Raw genomic sequence first — 26,703 nt, 5'->3', positions numbered from 1 at the left:
AGCAATACAGATGCTTTTAGCACATGGGTTTGGGCCCTGATAACACAGAACCTACATATACCTACTGCATCACTTGGTCTCACTGGAGTCCAAAGCTTCAGTCTTTAGGGAAGAACTGCTGAAAAGGGCAGGTCTCCTCAGATCAGCACCAACCCCCTTTGCACTGAGGTGTTCTCCTTCAGAAGGACTTCCCTAGCAGTCCAGTGCCCACAGTGGAGTGGTGCTCATTTGGGGAGTTCTGTGGCCACCCTCTCCCATCAATGAAGGTAGGGGAAGACAGAACCTGAATGGCCAAGGCACGTGCGATGACTGGCTGAAGAACACAAATACTGACTTCCAAGCAAGTGGAAACCTGGGAAGTCAGTTTAGAAGCAGAGCAGAAGCTTTGTCCCACAAGAAGACTGGCTCATTTGGAACAAAGATCCATTGCTCAGGTCTTCATGCAGAGCTTTTTCCAGCTTCACTGGCCTTTTAATGTTGGGCAGCCCAGCTGGGCTTACTGAACTTTTAGAAAGAAACTAAAAGGCCCATGACTGTTCATATACCTTAGGGTGATGAATGCACTGAGAATGATGGCTCTGACAAAAGCTAAGTACACAGCACTTCCTGTATAGCTCTATCAGTCTTCCAGCTCCCCACTTATACCTATGGCTTCATCCCCTTACAGCTCCCCACTTATACCTATGGCTTCATCCCCATATCCAGCATCACACCTCAAAAGCCCGACTACAATTTGAGTCTGGCCCCAACTGACTACTGCAGAATCTTGCTATAATAGCCATAGTTGAACGCAGCATTCTACACAGCAGAACCCAGCTAATACATCTCACCTCTACAGTGTAATGCTCCATTCCCCACCCCACCCCCAGCTTCAGTCCCAGCTGAGACTGCAAAGAATGGCAGTCAGTGAGCTAAACGGATTACGCACCAGCTAGGCAATAGGGACTTAAGCGTTCACCTGCAACTAGACTGAAGCTGGCAACAGGCTTTTGTATCAATGACTAAGCAAACTCCACACTTACTTTACGAGGAGTCTTGATGTACAAGTGATAGAGCCATTTCAGAACTGCAATTCTGGTCATCATCCCAGTGGATGTGTCATGAAGGTGATAGTCCAGCACCTGAACTATTCCATCAAGGTTAAGTGTGACCTGTACTTTGTCAGAACTGTAGGAAAAAAAGACAGAAACACAGATGACTTCTTATTTGTATGACCACAGCACCTAGGAGGCCCAGTCATGGACCACCACCCCCCTGTGCTGGAGACTAGACATTTGTACAGAATGAACACAGTCCCTGCCCCAAAAGGCCTGCAATCCTCCTTCCTGCTCCAAGCCAGGCCAGCAGCCTGACCCCAATGTTCTTTCTTCTAGATATCACGTCCCCCCTCTGAACCTGACAGCCTGTGCTTTTGTCCTGCAGAGTTACATGCAGAAGCACAAAGCAGAGCCAATGAGTTTGTCCACAGCAAATCTGTCTCCTATTGCACCAAGTGTAGGAGGGAAGGAAGGCAGTGAAATAAGGTTAGCATGTAATATACAGATCACTATACCAATAAAACCTCGGTCTGCTAATCTGAATTTAGCATGAGACTGATCATAGAAACAGAAAATTAGGGTTAGAAGGGACCTCAGAAAGTCATCTAGTCCAGTGGTTCTTCTCAACCTTTTTTGTACCAGGATGCATTAGTAAACATTGATGGTCAGTCCTGACCCAGTAAATAGTTTAAGTAGAAAACATGCAAGTATTTTGGCCCCAAAATATTTATTACACATGACAAGTTAAAGCAACTGAACAGTCTTAATTTTAGACATAATTAACAACAGGAAAACATTAACAGCAATATCAACCTGTGGCCCTCCATTACTCCCAAGTGACATTCATCATTGTGCAATTTGCACAATGCAAATTGCCAGGGTCTCTCACACCCAACTGAGAGCCCCTTGGCCCTGCTGATGCCCCTCACTCCCAACCCACAGCCCCCCACCCCTGCTGGTGCCCCTCACTCCAAACTTGCTTCCCCCCTGCCCCCAGGCCCCAGCCTTACAGTGTGTGGGGTAAGGTGTGTATGGGGGGGGGGGGGGGCATGAGTCCCTCCATTTGTGCACCCACAGCAGGCACAGGGCTACAGCCTGGTAAGGGCAGGAACTGCCTCTGCAGTCTAGCGGGTGGGACTTGGCACAGGGTGGCAAGACTTGTTGCTGTCACTGCCACAGCCAGGAACTCTGTGCCAGCTGTGCTGCCAGTGGTACAAAGAGTAATGGATGGGAGGGGCCATGCTCCCCTCACCTCCTTCTGCTGACAGTCACTCGTACACTGGGTCATAGCTCTTCCCCATCACCTTGGCCTGGCCACCACCTCCAATTCCCTTAGGCTGCCTGCACAGCCTGCCACCCTACCTCCCTTCTGGGGTAGAGGCACTGCCTGTGGGGAACAGCAGCAGCAGCTGGGCCATGGTGGCAGGATAGAGCCACAGTCTGAGGAGAGCAGCTGGTAGTAGAAAGAGATGAGGGGAAGAGTCGCCCCCTCAGTGGTATGGAGATCCTGGCAGTGATGACAGCCACAAGTCTCATTGCCCAGTGCTGTCTTCTTGCACTGGGTCCTACCCATGCTGGTCTGGCCAAGCTGCAGCCCTCTGCCCACTGTGGGTGTACAAGTCTGGGGGGGCATGTGCCCATCCATGTTCCCCTGACATATTGCCTGTACTATTCCCCACATCCCACAGACTTACCTCCAGGAAGCTGCAGGAGCTAATTTCCATGTTGCCTGGCTTAAATCAAGCTGTACAAGCTACTGCCACAGGTTCATGGGGAAGCTAACCACCAACCCTATCTGCTGGGGCTGGCAGCCTTCCATGGGTGGAGGAAAGTGTCACCAACTGGGGCTGAATTTTGCATTTGAGGGAAGATTGCTTAATAAATGCCTAAGAGGTAGGTGTCAATTGCCCTACCTATCTGATGGAGATACCCTGAATTTGTTTTGAACTCTTGTGATTACATCTAATTTGCAGGAATTTCTTCAAATGTAGTTTTATGCAAAAATCCTCTGCATGGTTTTTGAATGCAGTTGCTATTAAGGGTTTGATCTTCCCCTCAACACACATTGTGAGAAGAGGCTACCTTGCCCCTTAGTGGCTATATGAATATTTAGTTGTTTGATCTACCAGGTATAACAGATGTTTGGACCTTTTTATTTTGTTTCAAGTTTTTTGAACGAGTTTAGCTTTGATGTTAGAGGCCATAGCCAGTGGCCAACTTATCCAGTATGTAACCATTAAAAAGAAGGAGCCATCAGCTCTGACTATTTGCTGCTCTAGAAAGGAGTTATATATTAGGGTCCAGATCTCCCAAAAGTGGAAGATTTTCATCTAAATTTAAAAGGGAAAACAAGATTTTTGATCAGATTCCTAATAAAAGTAAAGTTAAAATGTTTTCTACACACAGTTCAGTTAATTTTCATTCATCTCAATCCCTTTCCTGCCAAACCTGCCCAGATGAAGAGAACACCTGCTCTTTAAACCACAAGGAGACGCTGCTTCACTTCCACCACAAAAATGCTCACATTACTGAAAAAACAGCACTATCTTCATATTTTCCATATTAAATGGGCATTAACCAGAGAAGGCTGAGAAGAAGAGTGAGATAGGGAAGACACTTAGGCTGCTTGCAGACATGGAAAAAAAACAACCAAACTGTGCTTTACTTTAAACTTGGTGAGCTTCCATGCTGAGCCAAGGCCTGCCCAGAAGAGGCAGCACATTAGTTCGACCCAGATCTGCAGCATTTGTATAGATCAGGTGCTTTAGTGGGACTTTTTGGGCACTTATCTAATAGTTGATTGAATCAGCTTTAGATAAAAGCGCCAAAAAGCCCTGCAGAAACACCCAATCTATACAGATGCTGCGGAGCCAGGTTGAACTAATGCACTGCTGCTTCCGGTAAATCACATTTTTTGTTGGGTTTCCCCCTCCCACGGCTGCAAGCAGCTTTTGCACCTTATTCACACTAATCTAATCTCAGGCCCCTCTCTAGAACAAGCAGCCATTGTCCATTTTACCCAAAGAAATGAAAGCAGAAAAGTCTGAGCTAAAGTTCTTGGGAGATGTTACCTGGAGACAAAGGTGGTGGTGGAAAGTATTTCCAAAGGTGCTAAACACTCTAATTTTCAGTTAGTAGGAGCTGAGCCCTACTAGAAAGGGTCAGGCTGACAGCCTTTCATGGAAGTCTGGGTGGATACTGCTGGCACTCTATATTTCTCATGGTGTCCTCATTTCATTTATACCAGAGCAATTGTTTTTTAATCCAGACCCATAATACAGTGGCCTTCAGATAACAGGAGGGAGATCGGCACAGCATGTTTATGGAGATGAACAAGGGTCTGAGCCATGCATCTGTTTTAAGTTGCCAGCTAGGCTAGAACAGAAGCTTCATAGGAGAAACAACAGGATTGCATTAATGCTTCCTTGTCTATGATGCAGGAGCTCAGTGGTGACATCAGGGAAGATGTCAGAAGCAATTACTTTCACGTAACACACTACCCTAGATTTAGATCTGCTTGAGTGCTTTACTGTGCTGGCACATCCTGTGGGGATACTCTATTAATGCAAGAACATGCTCTTGCAAGTTTAGCACTGGTGAGATGTGCCAGAGCTGCCAGCCCTGGAGACTGGCGCTTTCTATTCATCCACAGGAGCAGCCAGGGGAGTGCCAGGCAAAGCTTCCCCAGGCATGGTCCTGCCAGCACCCACTAGCAATGGGAATGGAGCTCAGTCTCCAAGGTCATTCACTCCTATACTTCCCTGCACTGCCAGCCAGACTGCCTACCGCTGCCAGCTGTGGTGTGTACCTGTCAGTTTGTGAAAGGGAAAGCAAGTGGGTTCCCCAGGCTCTTAATCGAGATGGATGCCCAGAGTAGCTGTCACTTCCTTCTTGAGGAACAGTAGGAGGAGTTTCCATTTCGTTTGCAATGAAAACATCCTAGCCACATTGAAAACAGATTAAAATGCAGAACAAGCCTTAAAAAGGGCTCTTCTATCATCCCTGCTGTACATCAGTGCACTGTCTTCAGGACAGCTTTCCTATACTTCCCCCCCCCCCTTTTATTTTTCTTTTTTCCCCTTCCCCAAGGTATTCTCATTAGGCTCTTCCACTCTTCAGAACAATTGCCTTTCCCCTCACCACCCTTCTCATAATTAATTCCAAATTCCACTCTGCCCCCCCTGGTTACTTTGCTGTCTGCTTCTTTCCTACCCACTGCCCACTCCTTTTAAGACCAGGCCTGGGCCACATCAACTCTTTAAATATAAGCAGTGAACAAATCTGATGGTAAAAAGAGGAGCGAGTTTGCAATACTTTCGACTCTAGGCACAAACAACCTGACAGCTCTTACTATTTTAAATAATAAGGACTTGTATACTGTAACTGCCTAGGAAAATAGCAATTTCCCATCTCTCTCAATCTGAACCAGTGACTAAGGAGGTAAATGACCAGTCTCTAAGTCAGGGATGGGCAAAATGTGGCCCAGGGACCAGATGTGGCCCGCCAGGCCATTCTATCTGGCCTGTGGGGCCCCTAAAAAATTTAGAAAATTAATATTTATCTGCCCTGGGCTGCCTGTCACGTGGCATTTGATGGCTTGCCAAAACACAGTAAACGGCCCTCTGCCCAAAATAATTGCCTGCTCCTGCTCTAAGTCCACCAATGCAGATTTGGGGTTTTAGTTTCAAGGCTTTTCAGGTTTATTTTAATTTGTTGCAATTTTGAGCACCTGAGTACTGAGACATACACCCACTGTGTTCTTAGCATAATACAGAACTTCAAGGCACCATCTGGGATCCATACCCCATTGCAATAAGCAATATTCATATGCACAGAACATGAGACCAGGCCTCAAATTGCAAAGTATGAATAGACATGACAAAGGTTTGCAAGGGAAACAGAAAAGCAGCTTGCCCAAAAAGACTGCTAATCAGCTTACACACACACTAAGTCAGAGAACACAGGCTGCTTCTTAAAACACAAAACCAAACCAAACAGCGCTTTACTTTAAGCTCAGCACATGCCCAGAAGAGGCAGTGCATTAGCTGAACTGGCTTGCCTGCTGTCTGTACAGACTGGGCACTTTAGTAGGGCTTTTTGGGCACTTATTTAATAGCCCATGGGATGTCAACCAGTGTTACATGTACCCCCAGGGATACTTGAGAAGGCTCTAGAGGGTCCACACAGGTGGGCAGGGACAGAGCGCCGCCACGCCCTGTCCCACTTAGTGTCCATCCACAGCCTGCCCACTCCTTGTCTGGCTGCCTGGGGTACACTGTTCTGTGTTTGGCCGCTGGGGGTACATTAACCCAAAAAGGCTGAAAACCCCAGTAATAGCCAATTGACTCAGCTTTAGATAAAAGTGCCAAAAAGCTCCACTGAAGACCCTGATCTATACAGATGCTGCAGAACTGGGTCAAAGTAACGTGCTGCTGCTTCCAGGAAAACATGTGCTTTTTTTTGGTTTTTTTAAATGTCTGCAAGCAGCCACAAAGCCTTAGCTTCAGTTTAAGTTGCATCAACCTGCTAGTGCAGCCAGCACCAACAGGTGAATGATTTCTGTTTCCAGTTAAAGAGCAAATGGAGTGCGAAGTGCTCTTCACTTCTGTGGTGCTTTAATGATGCCATTGCAATCCCAGCAAAATGCAATGGATTATAGATACCAAATCGTGTCCTTATATGTCCTGCATTACATTAACAACATAGCAGGAGTGTGGTCAACTGCCCCATTTAACACAACCTGGAGACCAAGATATTCAGACTGTATAATGGCAGTTACTAGATTTTATACTGGGGCATCTGGAACGCTCAGGAAGCGGCATGCTGCTTTCTTCCTTTTTCGTGTCCTTGTGACAAGCTTTTTAGTACAATTCACAAATTTGTTGGAATCTGACAGGGTTATGCCATGAGGACTTCTGCTATGGCATTTAACTTGTGACCTCTGGACTGTCAACTATACTCCTTAGTGCCCATGCTACCTCCGATGCTGTTCCCCATTTGTTATGTTCCATCAAGCTTCTTGTTATTGTATCCTTTGTCTCTTTTACCAGCCTCTTCACTGATGGTCCGTGTCCTACACAGGATGTTCCCGGGGGGGGGGGGGGGGACTAAAAAAAAAAATTGTCACTTTAACTTTCTGTTCAAAAGCTCCTGCCTCAAAGTTTTCCAGCTGCTGCATGCCATTTTGCAGCACAGCCTGTTCCTCAATTTTAAGCTGTCGACACTTTGGGTGTGGACTTGTATCTGGTGCCTGCAGTTCAGTACCACATACATTTACAATACTACATAAACAGACATGGTATTTTAGCTCTGTGCCATGACAGACAGAATGCCTTATGTCTAAATGTAGTAACTGACATGCTGGCTGCCAGGTAGTAATAACTTTCTTTCCCTACCTGCTCTCCTCCACAGCAGATCAGCACGCAGTAAGACACTCCGATTAGAGAAAGTGGCATTTGTAGGCTCCAGGGACAACACACAATTGTAAAAGCACACATCATAGGACCACTTATCTGAATTTTCCCCTAAGCTGCTGACCATCTACTATAGTTAGGGACAGCCTTTTTGGCAGGCATGTCACAAGCTAGCTCCATATTCTCCAAGTGCCATGCCAATTCCTCTCCCCTTCTTGATAGGCTGCTCTGCTTTCTGCTCCCCTGCTCTGTGTTCCAGGCCCAATGTATTGTTTTGCATTCTATTTGCTGCCCTATCTGTCCTGTCCTGCCTGTCCCCTCCCCAATCTGCTGGATGCCACCCACAGGCTGCCTGTGCCACTTGTGGCACACATGCCATGAGCTGGCCACCCCAGTCTACTGCATGGACATGGAAGTATATCATACCAGATGGAAAAGCTGAAACTAGAAGCAAATCTTAGAGCTCTAGCCCATGTCAGACCAGCAAGAAAAAGACGGTGTGCTCCTGCTGAAAGCCCAAGGAGTGGAACAGCACTACAGCATTGCAGTCTGTTGGAATACTCTGGATACTACAGCTGTAAAATGCCAGGACTTTCAAGACTGAGAGGCACTATGCCACCTCTGGCAAAAAAAAAAGAGACAAGCATTTACATGTACAATCTCTCACAAAACAGAGCCCTGTGTTTTTGATATAAAAGATACGTTGCAATGGATCATCTGCAGTCAGACCTTCGTTCTACAGACATCATCCACTAGTGCCTATGTTAAAAACCCCAGCTCTGTTAGCACAAAAGCTACTGACTCAGATGGTCAGGGCCCAGTAATTAGCCTCATAAGCAGATTTAGCCTCAGTCACAAAACCATGCATCCTCTAAAATTAAAAAAGGTAGCAAAGTTGTAAGTACAACCTCTAGGGCACAGAAACAGTCCCACCTAGTTAGGCTTAACATTCTGCCCTTATAATCTGACATTTCTGCTTGCCTGCCTTGAACCTAGCCCAGTACCATGTTTTAACTAAACTCATTCAAATGTGCTGAAGCCACAAATGACTGATGGGGAGCTGGAAGACAGGTCTCAAATGGGCCAAATCTTGAGTAGATCTATTCCATATAAAGCAACGTCACTTGCACAGATATTTAGCCATTTTGGTTCAAGGATCTGGGATAGACATTTGGGTCCCTTCTCTCAGCAATTATGACTGAAGGGAAGAACCTAGGTTTATGTTTCATCAGCCACACCTATACTCTTCTTTCTGTTCTGGGCTCAAGCAACACGTCTGGGGAATCATTCACCTGAGCCAGGAGAGAGATATTCTATAGTTTCTCTCAAACAGTGTTTCAGTTCTGTAAGGTCAAGGAAGAGTTCCAGAGACTAGAAGCTAGGGTGACTTCCTAAATGTCTCCAAACCTCCATCAATGCAGTTACAAAATAAGGTCCTCTCTTTAAAGCCTACAGATCTGTAATACGTGTCACATTTTTACCAAGGTCCTCCCTGTGCTCAGTACAAGTCTCAATATGCTTCTGGCAGCCAGACAGAGGCATGGTCCTAAATCACTATCAAGTGGTACTGGGAACCTGTGGCTAGGATGCTTTTTCAGCTGACAGAGGCCAGCAATTACTGTGAAAAAGATTTTGAACTCTTAACAATATGCTTTGCGACAGTGTCATTGTTGCCACAGGAACATGCCCAATACCCATATCCCAAACATTTAGACCTAGTCATTTTCTGCATTCTTGGTTGGTATCTTCAGCAACTTGGACATGATATTGTGCAATTTTCTTCTCCTAGAATCATTCGTGTTGAGTAGGAACGTTTTCCCCCTGCTCTCTCATGTTCTGCCAACTGCCTTGCATTAATGTCAAAGGAAGGCTTTTTTAAGCTGTTCCTTTAATTTTGCCTTTCTATATTCAGCCTTAAACAGGCAGGAGATGGACATGTACGCTAAGTTTTTGGAGTAGAATTAGGGCTAAGTGCTTAACTGCTTTTTCTGGGGTACCTTGGGATTGACAGCATAATAAATGAGAAAGTTATGGCTGCTATTGAGTTGCAGAATTTCCTCTTCAATTTAAAAGAAACAACCCTGAATTTATATATTTCTCCCCCTAGACTATCCGATGCATAATACACTGTTCGGAGCTCATCTTCAGTTCACCTGCCATCCTGATAAATACACCTAGCCCAGGAAAGCAGAAAAAAAATATCCAACCTGCTGTTCTTTCCATGCTCACTTGGATAACAGCACAGGTTTCTCAACATCTGTACCTGGGTGTTTGCAGCTTCACATCTGTGGAAGCAAGGTCAGACCCACAGCAGGGGATCAGGGGGCCGTATTAAGCAATGGTATTAAATCAGGCCATGTTTTGTCACCTTCAAGGAAAACAAAGAAAGGAACATACAAGCCAACAGCTGTCACCACAATCTCTGCCACACTTTCAGTTAAAGTTTTACTTTTCTGTTTAAAACCACTGATTACAGACTTCAGGTGGAGGAAAGTCTGCAATCCCTGGAAGATCGTTCTTTCCAAATGCAATCTCCCTTTTCCCAGCAATTCAAAGAGCCTTCCACTAAAGCTGAGATGCACAAAATGGGGTAGCCTTAAAGAAATAGCTGCACCCTTCATAGGTTTTCATTTCTCTTCTCTGTATACACCTCAAAGCCCCCTCCCTTCCACACTCCATATTTCTTCAGTTTCTAATCCCACGCCTAAAGGACTCTGTAACAGCATTAGCCAAGATGTCCCACCCATCCTGACGGAGAGGAGGGAGGGAAAGATGGGGAAGCACTCCAGTTCCCTAGGCCCAGTGAAGAGGATAGGCATTCTTCCCTTCACAGAAGCCATGTGGTGGACACTGGGGCCGGGAGTCTTTTGCCCTGAAGAATGGGATGATAATACCTGGGACCTTTGTTTTCTGGACTCTTCTTTTTTCACATCAGAAGTGAGGAAGACAGACCCTGGCCATTGGATGCTCTATTTTATCTCAGCACCTGCTCTACTGCTTGAGCTAAAGCCAGGCCAGTGTTAATTAATGCTGTTCTCACTCTGCCAAAGATGCATTGACAGAAGCAGTTCATGCTGTGGGCACATTACAGCAGAGACTGTTCAGAGAAAAGCAGGTCTGGTCCAGATCAATACTCAGACAGCACTAGTCCTGAGCAGCAGTCCATGCTAGGAAATGGGTAACAGCCAAACTGCCTGATAGCCGCGCGCGCACGCACGCACAGAGTCCATGGACAGATAAAGAGCACTGGGCCGAGAGCCTGCCCTGTCAGGGTGCCTTCTAATTGTGATTTCTCAAGAAGTGGCTGCATTGCTAGAGCACATCCCAGGCAAGGTTCCTACACACAGTCCAGGGGCTGGGGGGGGGAGAAAGAGACCCCCCCTCAAAGCATATGCAAACCAGAGCTTCTAGGCTGTCTACTGTGCAGATGGGGGCTTCAGAGTGCACCTCTGCTACCAGCTCTCCAGCAAGTGGCCTGGCAGCCCTGAACCATGGGTGGAACAGGAGCTCGCAGCTTCCAGGCTCCCTGCTGCAAAGCTGGGACTAAGCTTACACAGGGGTGGGCTCCTGAGATCTGTGGCTCCAAATCAATCAGCACAATAGGACTGCCAAGGACCTGCCACCTGCAGGAACTGATAAGAACATCGATGTCACTGAGCAGCTTCAGGATCCTGGGAGCTCCTGGCACAGAAGTCACTTGAGAAGTGTTCGGTCTCAAACCTACTCAAACTGAAACTACATTTTCAGAGAGGGAAACATGAGTAGGAGGCATTTCCCTGTGAACTAGAAACCCCGCTTTACAGCTAGCTCCAGCCCTGAAGCATCTAAACTAAAACAGCAAGTGGGATGACAAAGACCCAGGAAAATGTCCTGGCCACTATAATTCCTGATGCCCTGTTAACATCTAGTCTGAATAGCCCAGCAATAGCTAACCCTAACAAGAATGTTTCAAGCTATTGTTTATAAAACACTCCCAGCCCTGAAAATTAAGTGAATCCCTCAATAATGTCTGCTTTGGGACACATCTGAGCTTACACAGGGTGGGGAAGCTGATTTAATGACAGTTAAACTCCTTGCTAATACCTGCCCTGTGTCTCCTGTTTAAAAAAGCTTAGGGTAGCTCAGATACAAATCCCATGGCATACCCAGCTCTCTAATCTCCGCTCAGCTGAGAAGCATCTTCCGCACTTCCCTGCCTGTTTGCCTCAAGCAACCCTTAATGCCAAGAGGAGAAGTTGCCTATTTGGAAGCAGAGAGCAACAGCTATCAGTGTAAAGGCTCAAAGCCACCGGGAACAGAAGTCCTGCTCCCCAGCGGGTTCCTGGGTCTGTCCCTAGTGACTGAAATACAGGCATTGCAAAGAGAAAGTATAAGCAGCACAGAGCTCAAGATTCAAGAGAAGTGGAGAGGAGGGGCAATGCATTAGGTTTATAACAGCAACAAGGATCTTAGAGCTGGCTTTGCCTCATTTTGCCAGCTGGTTATCAAAAGCCAGAAAAATACCTTCTTATCTGCTGCTTTGCTTAATATGTCACTACTGATCTTTTCAGAAGAACTGGAGGGTGCCAGGCACTTCAGCCTATGGTCCCTGAAAATGTCCAGCCAGAAAAAAAAAAAGCATTCAAGTAGATTCTCTCTCTTCAGTCTGAAGTCAACTTTTAGCCTTAAAAAGTGGGATTTTGCACTGGAGTCATCACTACCCTTAAGCCTGATGCCAATACTTGCTCTGATGCTTCAAAGGGAAGCAAAAGTGATGCACCTTGGCAGATGTGTGATGCTGCACAGGGGAAAGGAACTGCCCATGACAGGCATACAGAGAACTAGTTAATACTCCGAAGTGAGTCAGCTTATAAAGCTTAAAAGCTTCTAAATTGTTCAGCACTTGCAGTATACCTGGGCTTGATGCCAGCTGCCCTTCTGGAAGCTTGCTGGAACCAGTACGAAATGCTGCAGGACACCTCTCCACAGCAACATGAGTTGCTGCTAGCACCTCAACCCTGTCCTTGACTGTTTCCGTCCTGGAGGGTCCCAAGAGTTTAAAATAAATGGATCTCTGTCAACCCTCAATTTTCCCATGGACCATGAAGGATTCTCAAACACTAAACTGAAAGGAGATGGGAACCGATGCCATCCATAGGCCACTCATCATGGCCAAACAGACCACTGGTGACCTGTAGACCTGTGTCTGGGAACAACTTCCCTATTCTTTAGGAAGATACCAGAATTATATTCAGGGTAGTGGCCCTTATCATAAGGCATTCAATGCCCTTGGCCCACGATAGCCAGTCAATTGCCTAAAACTTCTGGATAATGGCTGGTCAACATATTTGCTTCTCAGGGATCAACAGATTTGCTCCTCAGGCACAACGGGCCTTTCTACGTAGCAGTAAAGTTCAGCTGTTCAGGAGACGAGAGCTTTTCTGGCAGACAGCAGCTTCAAACTGCAAAACTTGGCCAAGAACTAAGTACCATCTCAGACCTCACCATCTTCTACTCCACCTGTCTCCCTTTACATGCATTGCTCTGTGTGCACAGCCTTAGAAACAAAGCCAGAATGAATGTGTTACACTGCACACAGAGAAAGGAACCTCATGCAACATGCAAGTACATCACTTAATGCAAGGGTGTCAAACTCTTCTGGCCTCATGGGTCAGATGAGTAGCACAGGGCCAGTTCACTGCCTGGATCACACCTCCAGACCAGCCCTGCATTCTGGATCCAGCATGCCTCCTGAAGTGCCTGGAGCAGATGCCATGTATGCCACAGCCCTGCAGCAGCCACTCCGGGACATGAGCTCAAGCAGGTACCACATGCAGTACACAGGATCATTGGGTACCTCCTGCATGCCATCTCTGCTTCAACTCCGAGACCCATGGCAGCACTAGGGGCTAGATTATAGGCTTCCAAGGGCTCGATCTGGCCCACAGGTAACTTTGGCACCCTGGAATTAATGTATGACTGGACGGCATAAGGTTACTACAGCAAGGAGGGTGGGACAGGAGCCCAGAACAAAAAGTTTAGAACCTAGAATCATAGAGTCTAGTAACAACAGGACTAAAAAGCATGTAAGAGACATCTGGCTAAATCATTACAGAAGCCAGGGGTGGGAGTGATGCATCAGATTATTCCATTCAGCGGCATGGAAGACTTTGCAAGCTATGTCAGTGCAGAACGCAAAGGCTACAAACCCACCAACATTATGTCACTTAAAGTGACCCTGAGAGACTGGACAGTTCAAAGACACTGGTAACATCCAGCAGCTCTTCGGCAAATGGCTGTTTGTTTTATACTGGACAATAACTGCACCACAACTCTCTCTCCCAGTGGGCAATATCAGAAGTAGTTGAGGGTTTTGGTGTGGAGGGCAACTGACTTGAATGTATTTCCAGAATGGGACTGGGATACAAAAGGCAGAGTATGAGGAAGCCAGCATAATGGAGATCAGATTCCCATGTCAACTAGCTAGTGCAAATTAAAGTGCCTGGCCTATCAAAAGAACAGCTCCCCAAGAAATCAGCGTTGCAGACTTTCCTAGTTTGGTAGGGACTAGTAGCAGAGGCTCCCTCCTTCTGCTCAACTAGGGTTCAAAGAGATGGTGGGCCCTTAAATGGATTGCATTCAACATCCTCAGTTCAAGATCTGCTGGTAAAACTTGCGTCAGCTGACTACCTGACCATGACGACATTCACTCTGGTATTCCATAATTTAACAATCTCATGGACAGAAGCTGAACTCAGGCTCTTAAAACCTGGGTCTTCCTTCAATCCACATCCCTCCCTCACCGAGAGCAGGGACCATCCCTTACAGTGCATGGGCAGCACTTGGCACATCGGGGCTCCTATCTCTGGAAGAGATTCTTGGTCCAAGCTTTATGACAGTATCAAGAGTTTATCTTTTTAATTTCACTAACTTTCGACAATTGACAGCACTTCATGTCTAGGCAGTTTCCTGTTTCTCTTCCCCATGTGAAAGAAACATTCTGAAAAACACATCTCCTTCAACATGTGCTTAGAAGTTATTGAGGCGAGTAAGCTGGGAGGGGTTCCAAGCAATTGTGAAGACAAAATCAAAATTCCAATGATCTTGATAAATTGAGGGAACATGTCAAAAAATCATGTTGATAAAGTTGAAATGCACAGAGTGCCAAGTACTACACCCGGAACAGAGAAGTCAAAGGCACAGAAACAACAGTGAACAACCAGGTAGCCAGCACTGAAAGATAAAGGATCACCAGCAACAGGACTTGATACAGTCCATGTGCAAACAAAGAAACCATAAAATATTGTATTTTAGACAGGGGAAGTAATTATTCTGTTCTACTCTGCCCCTGTGAGGAGTCAGCTGGAGTACTGGACCCAGGTTTGGAAACTGCTCTCTAAAACACAGACTAATTGGAGACAGTAGAAAAGAAAGCAGCAGCGATGAAAAGCAGTTAGGAAACTATGATTGATGTGGAAGTGTTGAAGGAACCAGGTTGATTTATTTCAGAGGAGGTAAAATGATGGGGAAAACCAAACCATTTTCGTGTTGTAAGATTTATCAAAGAGGACATCTATTGTCCTTCCCTCAGTAGACATGGACAAAAAGAAAACAGCTTAATTAGCAAGGAAGTTTTAAGTTAGATATTTGTGGGGAAGGGAAGAGACGGGGGGGGGGGGGGAGGGAAGAGAGGGAGAAAAGGCAGGACTATGTCTGTACAACATTACGTCCCCCAATTGCGGGGAAGCAATAGAACAGGCTACCCAGGGAGGTCATGGAGTCTCCTGCATCCAGAGGTGACCGGAGCAGGGTGCAGGACCCAGGGCAAATCAGCCCATGCGGGACCCTGCCCCTGCTCCAGTCCCAGACCTGAAGAAGCTGCTGCCACCATTGGCAACAGGAGCCGGCGGGGGGGTAGCAAGTGGCTGAATGCAGAGCCACTGCACCACTCCACCCCATGCAGCCCCCCAAAGTGCAGGGCCTGGGGCAGTTGCCCTGATTCACCCCCGCCAGAGACAGCCCTGCCTGCAACAGGTACTAAGAACAGATTAGATTAGACAAACGTTTCCTGAGGAACAGGTTAGGTGCATTTGAACCCTATCACTGACTGTCTCAAGGTTCCTTCCAGGCCTCCATTTTTACAAATTCTCCAATTTCAGTTTCAACAAGACTAACTTAAATGTATGCCCCAAAGTGACCAAACAACAAGCCGTTTAATTGTGAAGCCATAAGCAGTGGCAAGAGGACTCAGACACAGATATAGTGCCCAAAACAAATTTTTGCTCATAAAGGAGGCTTCAGCTGGACAGTGCTGTTTTGAAGGTATTCAATGGAGTCTTGAAGTATTAAAGCTTGCGGCACAGTGACAGCTTGTGGTGGGCTGGTGGTTCTGCAGTCTATTACTCAGCTATTACTCCACATAACTGTCCCTCATGGAGGTAAGGGAGTTAATGCTCCTCTCTGTGCAACCCACCACCCCATGGAGCACATCTAGACAAGCGAGCCTGTGCCTCCTCCAGCATCTCAAAACAGTTTGAGATGCTGCAATAGGCACACCAAGAACAAAAAAAATGTTCCCTGTACTGCATCTTTGCAGTGTGGGCTCTAAATCTGATACCTGGAAGAACACAAATTTTGAGCATTTTAATGAGAGAATCTGGGTTTCTTACCAAGAGAATTTGCAGTGTTTTAATAGGAAACAGCAGGACCTCTGCTGGTGAGGCAAGTGGCAAGAGCCGGACAGAGGAGCCTGCCCAGGGCCAGCACTGGGGACCCAGCTGGAGGGCAGACAAGGTGGCTGACCTCTTTGCCTTTTGGGGCCAAGAGGACATGCTTTCACAGTTCACACCTTCTGGGCAATAGCTGCCTAGATGGCAAAGCAGGGCCACCAGAAGATGCGACTGCACTGCTGCCTGAAGGCCAACTGCGTGGCCATGGCACACTGGTAGCTGGCCCAGAAGTGCAGGAAGCTCTGCTGCAGTGGCCTATACCACTGCCAGGTGGCTGTGTAGTCCCTGTCCATATGTGGCAAACACGCAGACATTGGGCCACAGGTCCCCAAGAGAGCGGATGCTGTAGCAGGTGGCAGCAGGTCACAGGCAGGCAGCAGCCCCCACTGCCAGACTGCTGCAGTGGGTAGAGAGTGCAGGGGCCACTCTAGATTTCATAGATGTTTGGGCTGGAAGGGACCTTGGAAGATCATCAAGTCCAGCCCCCTGCCCCAGGGGCAGGAAGTCAGCTGGGGTCATAGGATCCTAGCAAGATAAACATCCAAATTTCTCTTGAAGGCATTCAAAGTAGATGCTTGAACCACCTCCGCTGGCAGTCTATTCCAGACCTTGGGGGCTCAGACAGTAAAGAAATTCTTCCTTATGTCCAGCCTGAATCAGTCTTGCAGAAGTTTATCACCATTCGACCTCATCATCCCTTGGGGTGCTCTGGTGAACAAGCTTTCCCCCAGATTCTGGTGGACACCCAGATAAACTTATAGGTGGCCATCAGATCACCCCTAAGCCTGCGTTTTTCCATGCTGAGGAGTCCCATAGCTCTCAGCCTGTCGTCGTAAGGTCTGTTTTTCTGACCTCTGATGATGTGCGTGGCTCTTCTCTGAACTCTCTCAAGCTTCTCCACATTCTATTTGGACACAGTACTCCAGCTGCAGCCTCACCAAGGTCAAGTACAAGGGGAGAACGACGTCCCGGGATTTGCTTGAGAAGCATCTATGGATGCAAGCCAGCATTTTGATCACTTTACTACCTGCAGCATTGCATTGCAGGCTCATGTTCATCTTGTGGTCAATGACGACCCCCAAGTCCTTTTCTTTCGTAGTGCTAGCCAGCATAGCACTGCCAAGCCTATAAGGATGCTGCAGGTTTTTCCTCCCAAGGTGGAGAACCTTGCATTTTTCGGTGTTAACCACCATCAGGTTCTCGTCCGCCCATTTGCTAAGCTTGTCCAGGTCAGCCTGGATCACCCTCCTGTCTTCAGGTGTGGATACTTTGCCCCAAACTTTGATGTCGTTGGCAAACTTGGCCAGTCTGCTTCTGACTCCAAAGTTGATACCATTAATGAAGATGTTGAACAATATGGGTCCAAGGACAGAGCCTTGGGGGACCCCACTGGACACAGGACACCATGATGAGTAACTTCCATCAAATACAACCCTCTGGGTCTGACCATGGAGCCAATTTTCCAGCCAGTGGATCGTGGTGGACCCAAGGCCACAACTGGCCAGTTTCACCAAGAGGTGATCATGGGATACCAGATCAAAGGCTTTTTTGAAGTCAAGATATATGACAATCTCTTCTCCCTTGTCCAGGTGATAAGTCACCTGGTCGTAGAAGGAAATGAGATTGATCAAGCAAGACCTATCTGCAACAAACCTGTGCTAGCTATCCCTCAGGATGTTGGCATCGGCCAGTCCATTAAGGCTGGCCTGTTTAATAAACTTTTCTAAGATCTTCCCCAGGATAGAAGTCAGGCTAATGGGCCTATAATTAGCCAGATCCACTTTCCTCCCTTTCTTGAAGATCAACACCACATTGGCCTCCTTCCAGTCTTCGGGCATGACACCAAAGAGCCAGGAGTTTTCAAAGATCCGTGCCAGAGGCTGGGCTATAATACTCGCCAGCTCCTTGAGTACCCTGGGGTATAGACTGTCAGGGCTGGCTGACTTGAAGGTATCCAGCTTCTCAAGGTGTTCCTTCACATGGTCAACATTAATGGAGGGCAGGGGATCTCCGCACCCAGACCTCCCTGTCCCGTAGCGGGCATGGGAGTCCCATGGGACTGATGAAAGACCGATGCAAAGTACCCATTTAATAGGTTGGCTTTTTCCTGGGTGTCACTTGTCCCATCTGGTTCAGCAGGGGTCCAGTGTTGCCCTTGCTTTTCCTCTGGCTCCCCACATATCTGAAAAAGGACTTTCTATTGTCCTTGATGCTCGAAGCTAGTTGGAGTTCAGTTGCAGCCTTGACTTTCCTGGTTTGCTTCCTGCAGGACCAGACCAGTCCAGAATAATCCTCCTTGGAGGTGAATCCCATCCTCCAGCCTTTGTAGGCCTTTCTTTTTAGCCTCAGGAGTTCTGCTAGGTCCCTGGAGAGCCAGGGGGACTGCTGTGCCCTCTTGCTGCCTTTCCTCCAAGATGGAATAGAATTAGCTTGTGCACTGAGGATCGTTCCCTTGAGGAGCAACCACTCTTCCTGAACTCCCCTCCCCTTGGGGTCGTAGTCCATTAGGGCCTCACTGACAAGCCTCCTGAGCTTGTCAAAGTTGGCTTTCCTGAAGTCAAGGACTTCCGTGTTGCTGACTGACTTGCCAGCTTTACGGCGGATGGTGAAGGTGATCAGCTCGTGGTCGCTGTCACCCAGTTTCCCATCAATCACTAGGTTGCCAATTAGGTCATCCCCAGTTGCCAGTACCAGGTCGAGCAGCGCTTTGCCTCTCGTTGGCCCATAGACTTCTTGAGTCAGGCAGAGGTCATCCACGCATGAGAAGCAGCTTTGCAACCATTCAGATTTTGCTAAGTGATCCTTCCATGAGATGTCATGGGTGACCTCAATTACCCGGACAACTATGGTCCTGGAGCATGCGGCCTCAGCCAATTCCCCAGCGAACTCCTGGTCAAGCTAAGGACTTTGGGTGGGATGTCTGTAGTAGACTCCCACCGTTGTGTCCCCTGTACCATGTTCCCCAAGGATTTTAACCCAGAGGGTCTCCAGTTATCCACCCTGGGTTCCAATATCAGCTTGCAGGGACACGTAGCTTTCCTTCCAAGTTAGGGCCGCTACAGCAGTCCAGCTGGCACAAGGGGTAGTGTCCCACGATACCTACTGGCTAGCCCTCAGAAGGTCCTCAGGGCAAGTAGCCCTGAGCTGCTTGCCAGGGCAGGTTTTTATATTGCTGGGTCTAGCACAGGTGCTGGCCTCAGCTGCTAGCTCCCTCTGGCTGAAGATCCAGGAGCTGGGCAGGGTCAGTTTGGCCCAAGTGACACAATTTGCCCCATACCAAAGTACATGTTCAGGGATGTGTGCTGAGGCAGAAATCTCTGGCACAAATCTGTGCTGCTGCTATTTGGGCTGTTGGAAGTGCACATGCCTGCATGTGTGAATGCACCCATGGAGAAAAAGGTTATGCAACTTCAGCTAAGAAGTGAAGAGCATGGAGATGCAGATCAGTTATTCCTACTCTGGAATATTGCTCATGAGAGATAGAGGGGGATGCTGAGATCAGTTCCACAAGGAGGTAATTAAGCTCCATATGTCAACTGTGTCCACTGCCTTTCCTTTCCCCCCAATCCAGGGGACACTTCATTCACACCTCACCCTCTCCTTCCTCCTGTGGGATATCTCCCCAAATTTGGCTTAGATGCTCCTCTGGGAGAAAATGTCTTATGTTTGGTGACTTGAAGGTGAAGCAAGTGAGAGGGAAAGATGAGACCCTGAGGAACCTGGGTTAGGCCCTTAGAGAATATAAGGTGTTTCCTCCTTGACTTTCACCATGACTTGCCCCAATTTCTTGGCATGTAAGGTAGAAAAATGAAAGATCTTACATTGTCTCAAAATGCAGAGTTTGGCATATAGAAAGAGGGCTGGAGAAAGAATACAGGCCAATGACAGACCCAGCAAAGTCCTCCCTTGGACAGCTCTGCCCAAGCAGCTTTATTTGATATGCAGGTCCTGCTGCTATTCTGGCTCTGAGCCTACCATATCACCTCGACAATGTAGATAACTTCACCTATACCCCACCCCACCCCATCCCAAGCAAGACTTCCTATGCCAAGCAATGTAACTTCTTTACCTGGTTACAGTGAAGACACTGGTGTTGCTGAAATTGGAGTCACTCGAGGTATCAAGGGAACCTAATGGAAAAGAAGGGGCACTGTAAGTGTTAAAGCAGCATGTCTCACATGACAGAGCAGGAGGAGGGGACAGTGAGCATGCCTCAACCTGGCTGGCATCTGGTACAATACTGTTACTAGTTTGTCCTTTGGGCAAATCTAGACACCCAGTCTAGATACACTCTACACTGATGCTGTTCATTGACCTAGTTCTGAATACTGTTACAGTCTTTTCTCCTTTCTCTAGTGCCAACTACTGGAAGAAGGTAGCAGCAAAAGCTAAATCTACAGCTTTCCAATTTCTTGACACCAGATATTGCCACCAGCTATTTGTCCACCCTTCAGATGTCACTCCTTACAGAAACTGAACATAGCCAGGATCAAGGCTAGGAAACTGCTATCCCAAGTTCCAAGAGGGGAAACACTCAATCTTGCCCCAAATACAGTCTGTGGAACGGACTGGCATGGGTTGCTCTCTCATCTAAGAAAAGACAGGCCTATGATATTCATGTGCAGATATCCAAGTCCAAATGAAGGTGTTTGTAGTTGGATGACCTGCCCCAGTACCAAGTGTGGCTCTGACCAGTCTACTCATGGGCAAAAGGGAAAAAGCCAAAACATCCAAGAAGTTCTCTCACGCTAAACCCCCAGAACAGCCTCTTCTGGATCAAGGGCTGGCCCTAATAGGAGGGCTCAGTCACTGCCCATAGTCACTCCAGGGGAGGACAAAGTCTCTGTCAATTAAAATGTTAATATAACTACACTTACACCCTCCCAGCAGCTTTCTGGAGTACACTCAAACGGTGCTTTACACGCTATTGCAATTCTAGGTAAGTCATAAAAATGTACTTGCTGGTCTATTGCCTCCCCAACCTCAACTAAATTTAACGTCACCATTGCACTGTGTACAGCAGGGATGATCGACACTTCTGCTCTTCAAAGCTCAGCTCGTGATTAGCTCAGACTCACTGCAGAACTATGCGAGAGAGTCTCTGCAGCTCAGCCAGCAGCCTAAGGGAGGATGTGAGGCACACAGGGTACCAGTTTACAAGAGGCTGGTAGCTTGTCAGCACAGGCCTGAAGAATTGAAGCTATTTTATAGCCCCTAATTGGGAAGGAACATCTAGGGATGTGCATTTTGTACAGAAAACCCACACGTCAGTATAAACTGGGTTATGTTTTACAACATCATACCTGCTTTGTCTGGGAATGAATCCCTGGGCTCTTGCCCAACTAGTAGGAATTCTGAACACCAAACTTCCAGAAAAGGATGGGGGTCATTTAGGCACAGTCTCTGTGATCATCATTTGCCAAGTGCTTCTAGTAACACAGTGATGTTGCCACATCAGCAGCAAAGTAACAAAAGTAGAAGGACATTAAATGACAGTGTGCTGGGGAGAGCAGGATAATGAGCAATTTCTTTTTCATGCAAGGTGTGAGCTAGTGAAGCTAAAGCAAAAAAGAAGAATCAAAGCAATTAAGATCCACAAGGGTATTTTTTATTTAAAGTTCCCCTGTACCTTTAAATCTGATTTAATAAAGTTCTTAAATTTTACAACCAAGCTTCCATATAAGGAAAAGAACTTAATTGGGAAGGAAAATTTTTAGTTAGGGCAAAGCAATAATTTTACCTTATGAAAATTTTAAAAAGAAAAGAAAAAAGAAACATAAAAAGAATCTTATTCTTGCATTGGCCAGGAACCTAACCAAGTCCCCTGCATACCAGGCGAGAATTCTACCACTGAACCACCAATGCTCCAGCTGAAAAAAAATACTGCTCCAGCTGTTTTCTTCCTCATTGCACATGGTGCACACATGGCAAAACTCAACAAGGATCTGGTAACAGCCCTGCTACAGGAATCTTTAGTATTGGCCTTATTTTATATAACTGCTAGGTTTCAAGTTTTCAAGACAAGTAGTCTACGGACCTTCTTTTTTAGTTTTGCTCTATATTTTGGTGCTTTCCCCCCTCCTACTGGCCAGTTTCAGACTGCTACAGGGAAATGTGTGGCTGCATTACAAAGAAGTACAGTAAAGTTTCCTTTGATCAACTGTTTCTCCACACACCACTAGGGAATCATAACAAGAGTATAAAATACTTGGAAGAATGGATAGCAAATATAAAACTATCAATAGCCATGACTCTCAAATATGAAAAAAAAAAACTGTGAATCAATACCAGATGCCTCTGGAGGTAGGAAGCCATGCTGGGTACAAAAGAGATTCATCTGAAGTTCAAGCTTGAACCCCACGCTTCGGTGCATTAGACTTGATGCCCAGGGCCTTAGCTTAGTGGTGCACTCCAAGAGATGGGTTTTAATTTCTAAATGTTGGGGTAACTGGGCCTGGGCATTTCAACTCTGAAAATCAGTTCTGCCAACTGTGAAACAGGCCTGGGCCAGCATGTTACCTGTTCTAACCACAAGGAAACAGATTCTTGTGTTTGGTCCCAGAACCTGTCCCTGACTACGAATCTGGGATAACCCTTTTGCTTTCCTCCCCCCACCTCCACTCCAAAAATAGAGATACCCCCATACTGAGAGGGCACTGTCAGGCTTCCTCAATGCTAGCAGTAGTGTACTCTGAAACGTCCATACTGAAGGCTCTATAGGTAAGGGGCAGTTGTGTGAGAAGTGATGGCAAGATTGTAGCATGCACCTATTTACAGAAAGCAAAACCAGCACAGCCCTGAACAGGCTGATAAGAACCAGACTGAGGTGTTGTACATTTGAGATCTAAGCCATTTTTTGAAAAGCTCATTTTCAGGCATCTGGTCTTGCCCTTGAAGCCCCTGCCAGTTTAAGGTGCTCCACAGTTTCATTTCCCTTAAGAAAAATTAATGTCCCTGTTGCTGCATGAATGATCATACAACTGATCAGGGACAAGCCACAAAACTAGACTGGAAGCTCTTTGCAGCAGCTTTGTTCTGGGTTTGTATATCACAGCATGCTGGGCTCCTAGCTGCAGCCCAAACAGATTCACATTCCGCATACTGTTAGATGCACAAAATTAACTGGATAAAAAGGGTCTTCCTGATTTTCCAGGTGTCATATTACTGTTAAATGTCCCAACGGCTGGCAGGTGGTGAAGTCTGGAAACACATTTACATATAGACATGCTTACTACTTGGGTTGCATAGACCATTAATCTATGCAACCCAGTGCAATGACCACTTTGACCAAAGTGCAAAGTAAGAATCATGTTTTAGACTATATGTTAATTATATACCAGCATGAGAAAGTCAGAGAAGTAAAATGTGAAGTTATTCCACAACCATTAAGAAAATTCAGGAGCAGCTTCCACAGGCTACAACTGCATTGTAGCTATTTGACTTAACTCTTCAGGGCAGGGACTGTTGAGCATAAACTGCTCCTTTTAATGACCTGGCAAGTTATTACTCTCTACACCACTAGTTATTTGCATTAGGATAGTGCTTGGACCCAATCTGGACTGGCTGCTGATTGGGCTGGGTGCTGTACAAACATCAAAAGCACCTGGAGTTTTTGGCTGAAGGCAAAGTTGTGAAAGAGCACTTCAAGCGCAAGAAAACCTAATTTTTTTTCTTGCATTCAGCCTACTCGACTACAAAGGGACCAAATCCAGTAAGAAGAAAACAGGCTCAATTTCTTTAGATGGATCATCTTTCCTGTTGTCTCTCAGCTCAGCAAAACAATGAAGGCATTCATTTTGTACTTAGTAGGTGTTTTACCTAAAAGCCCAACATTCCTCCTGAGAGTGCACTAAGGTCCCACTCAGTGTCACTCTTCAGAAGCAGCCCTGGCAAACCAGGTCAAGGAAGTACCAAAAGGTTAATTATCTAGCCCTTGCCCAAGCCCGGATAAAAAGAAACTCACCACTGGAGGGCACCTCAGGCTTGGAGAGAGACTCCTCTGAGTTGGCTTCTGTTTGCAGGCTCATGGATTGCTTGGCTTCATCTGTTTCATCATCTTCTGGGATGACAAGCTTCATCAGGCTCTGGTTACACACATTGGCCACCTCTTTGATGTCTGGACAGAGAGGATGTAAGGAGCATTTTGACTCAAGGATGTGTACTCAGTGCAGCACACTGGATGAACCTATAGTAGTTATCCACAACACAGAACCACCTGCCCTTCTCCTGGGTCAGTCACTCTGGTGTTCTGCCAGATGGACCAAGAACCTTTTGGGCACTGATTATCTAGGACAGGGATGAGAGGAGGAACAACAGTGAATCCTTGGTGTCCCACCCCAGCAACCCTTGGTTTCAACTAGCTGCTCCTCTGCAAACTCATCCCCCCCACATACCACAAGGGCATAAGCTGGAAGTGTACCTGCTAAATCTGTACCAGGAGCAGCCAGTGCTCACATTAAAGTAGTTAACATCCCATAAAGACATAATGAATGTCTGATGAAGTGCACTGGGCAGCTCACACTTCTGAGGAAAGCCAGCTTCAGTAGAGGAATGGACTATTCATACACTTGTGTCCTACTGCCCCTAGAGCAGCAGTGTTTCTATGCTAACTACCACTGACTAGTATCAAGGGCCAGCAGTGGCCCCATTACAAATGCAGCAAGTGACTTGCTTCCTCCCCAGCTTCAGCCTCAAACATTTGTTCTTTATCTTTCCACAAGTCTGCCTGCGATACCTAGGCACGAAGGAAGAAAATCAGTCATCTTGGACACCACGACTCATTTCTACCCCAAAACTGTCCCTCCCTTCCCCAAACCTAGAAAGCCAAAAGCAGCTCTTCAAGGAGCTTTACCAGTATCACCCTAAATGCTGGTACACAGCAATCTGTGCTTGAAGAACAGACAATTGAGGGAAGGGAACAACACTGGAAGTTGACAGCAGCCTCTGCTGGCCCGATCTGGGTAGCAAGGATACTCTTCTTGCGGTCATCATAGGATAGACATGGCAGAACTGCAGTCAGGATCCCAGAGGAGTAGGGCAGCATCACCCGGCCAGCAAGCTGGATGAACTCCCTCATCCAACACATGGCTGTCAGCTGTATCAGGTCATCTAAGAGACATGGACCAAAGGAAGAGGTGAGGAAGAGGCAGACTGCTCCCTACTGTTCAAATCACCACATGCTTACATGCATGAAACCAGAAAACAGAAGAAGCAAGGTGTCATCCTGCTATGAAGAGAGAGGAGTGTGGGGTGCTCACCTCAGACTCCTTTCCCCCAGAATCGCAGAGTAACTGAAGGTTGTTTGATGACAGCAGTGAGATCAAATGAACACTTTATTATAATCATTAGGCTTCAAAGTTTCCAGGCAAACTAAATTACTGAGGACAGTCTGACATCAGTAGGCATTTAGATAAAGTTTCTAACTGGTACTTAGGACCCAGACATTACAGGTATTGCACAATTACCTGGTTAATTGCACAATTACCTGGAGACCAGCTACACGTGCAAAATAGCTATCATACAACAAAAAGCTCCAGCCAGGTATAAAGTTAGTACTCTACTAACTTAATAGCTGGCTGCTATTGAGCTTTAATTTACAGATGTAGAGCAGGGTCTCCCCTGCAGCTTGGAGCCCTGCCAGCTGACAGGGCTCCCAGATGCAGGGGAAAAATGCCCAGATGCCAAATCCCAGACGCCCAGCATAAAACCCTCAGACTTTGTGGATCAAGGCAGCCACAACCCCCTGGCATGGGGGGGATGCGTGAAACTCCCAGGCCCTGGGGATCACAGCTAGGGCTGTGTGGTGCATGAAACCCCTGGGGCAGAAGACTGCCACAGGAGTGATCCCAGCCACCCCAGGGATGTGGGAAACCCTCAGGGCTGAAGGACTGGTGCTATAGCAATTCCCCCTGACCCAGGGGTTTCCTGTACTGGGGTGCATGAGACTCCCAGATGTGGGAACCTGTTTCTTGCTGTTGCAGGGGGAGCCTGAGACTAGGCTTTCACTGCACTGGCAATAAGGCATGATGGGATCTAATGCACAATCCCACAATTGTCATGCCTTTAGCTGCACTTGTAGAGGGGGCCTTACACAACTAAGCAGCCTCCATAGTAAAGGCTCACACAACCCAAGTCAGCCCCCACCCAGCACAGGGGAAGGAGCGCAGGTCTTATATTGTTTATACTCCACTTGATAAAGCAGGTGTCCCAGGTACCCGCCTGAAGACTTAGGCAAACAGTTACTGCATTGGGTCACATCCAGGTGCTCTCCATGTCCACAAGAGCCAAGAGAAAAGTAAGTGCTTGTATTTACATGGCATGTGCCAGCCAGGGACTTTTAGACTGCAGCATCCTCTGTGCTGGGACTCATGTGTGAACATTAGCATAGGCAGAAAAAGCCTCTATTGACATAGGGGGAACAAACCTTAGTTTAAAACCCAGGTAAGCTGCAATACAGCAAGCCAGGCCTTAGATTATCCTGTTTCCTCTTGTGTTTCACTACATCAGTGCAGCCACAGCAGTGTCTTGCTGCAGTTGGGGTAAATC

At 46.9% G+C, this 26,703-nt stretch overlaps 1 protein-coding gene across 2 annotated transcripts in view; it reads right to left on the bottom strand.

Annotated features, from left to right (window-relative positions):
- Positions 1-26,703, bottom strand: part of VAC14 (VAC14 component of PIKFYVE complex) — a 199,312-nt gene that overhangs the window by 145,929 nt on the left and 26,680 nt on the right. For both annotated transcript variants that reach the window (XM_090063857.1, XM_090063855.1), the window contains exons 8-11: positions 25,132-25,266; positions 24,122-24,274; positions 20,228-20,288; positions 1,023-1,167 (exon numbers count right to left, since the gene is read on the bottom strand). In XM_090063857.1, the coding sequence (XP_089919983.1) occupies positions 1,023-1,167; positions 20,228-20,288; positions 24,122-24,274; positions 25,132-25,266 (494 nt within the window). The remainder of the gene's footprint in view (positions 1-1,022; positions 1,168-20,227; positions 20,289-24,121; positions 24,275-25,131; positions 25,267-26,703) is intronic.

The sequence above is a fragment of the Crocodylus siamensis genome, chromosome 9 (assembly GCF_052110815.1).
Source record: "Crocodylus siamensis isolate JL-2025a chromosome 9, ASM5211081v1, whole genome shotgun sequence".
Taxonomy (NCBI): domain Eukaryota; kingdom Metazoa; phylum Chordata; order Crocodylia; family Crocodylidae; genus Crocodylus; species Crocodylus siamensis.
This window is presented reverse-complemented; position numbering and strand designations above follow the sequence as displayed.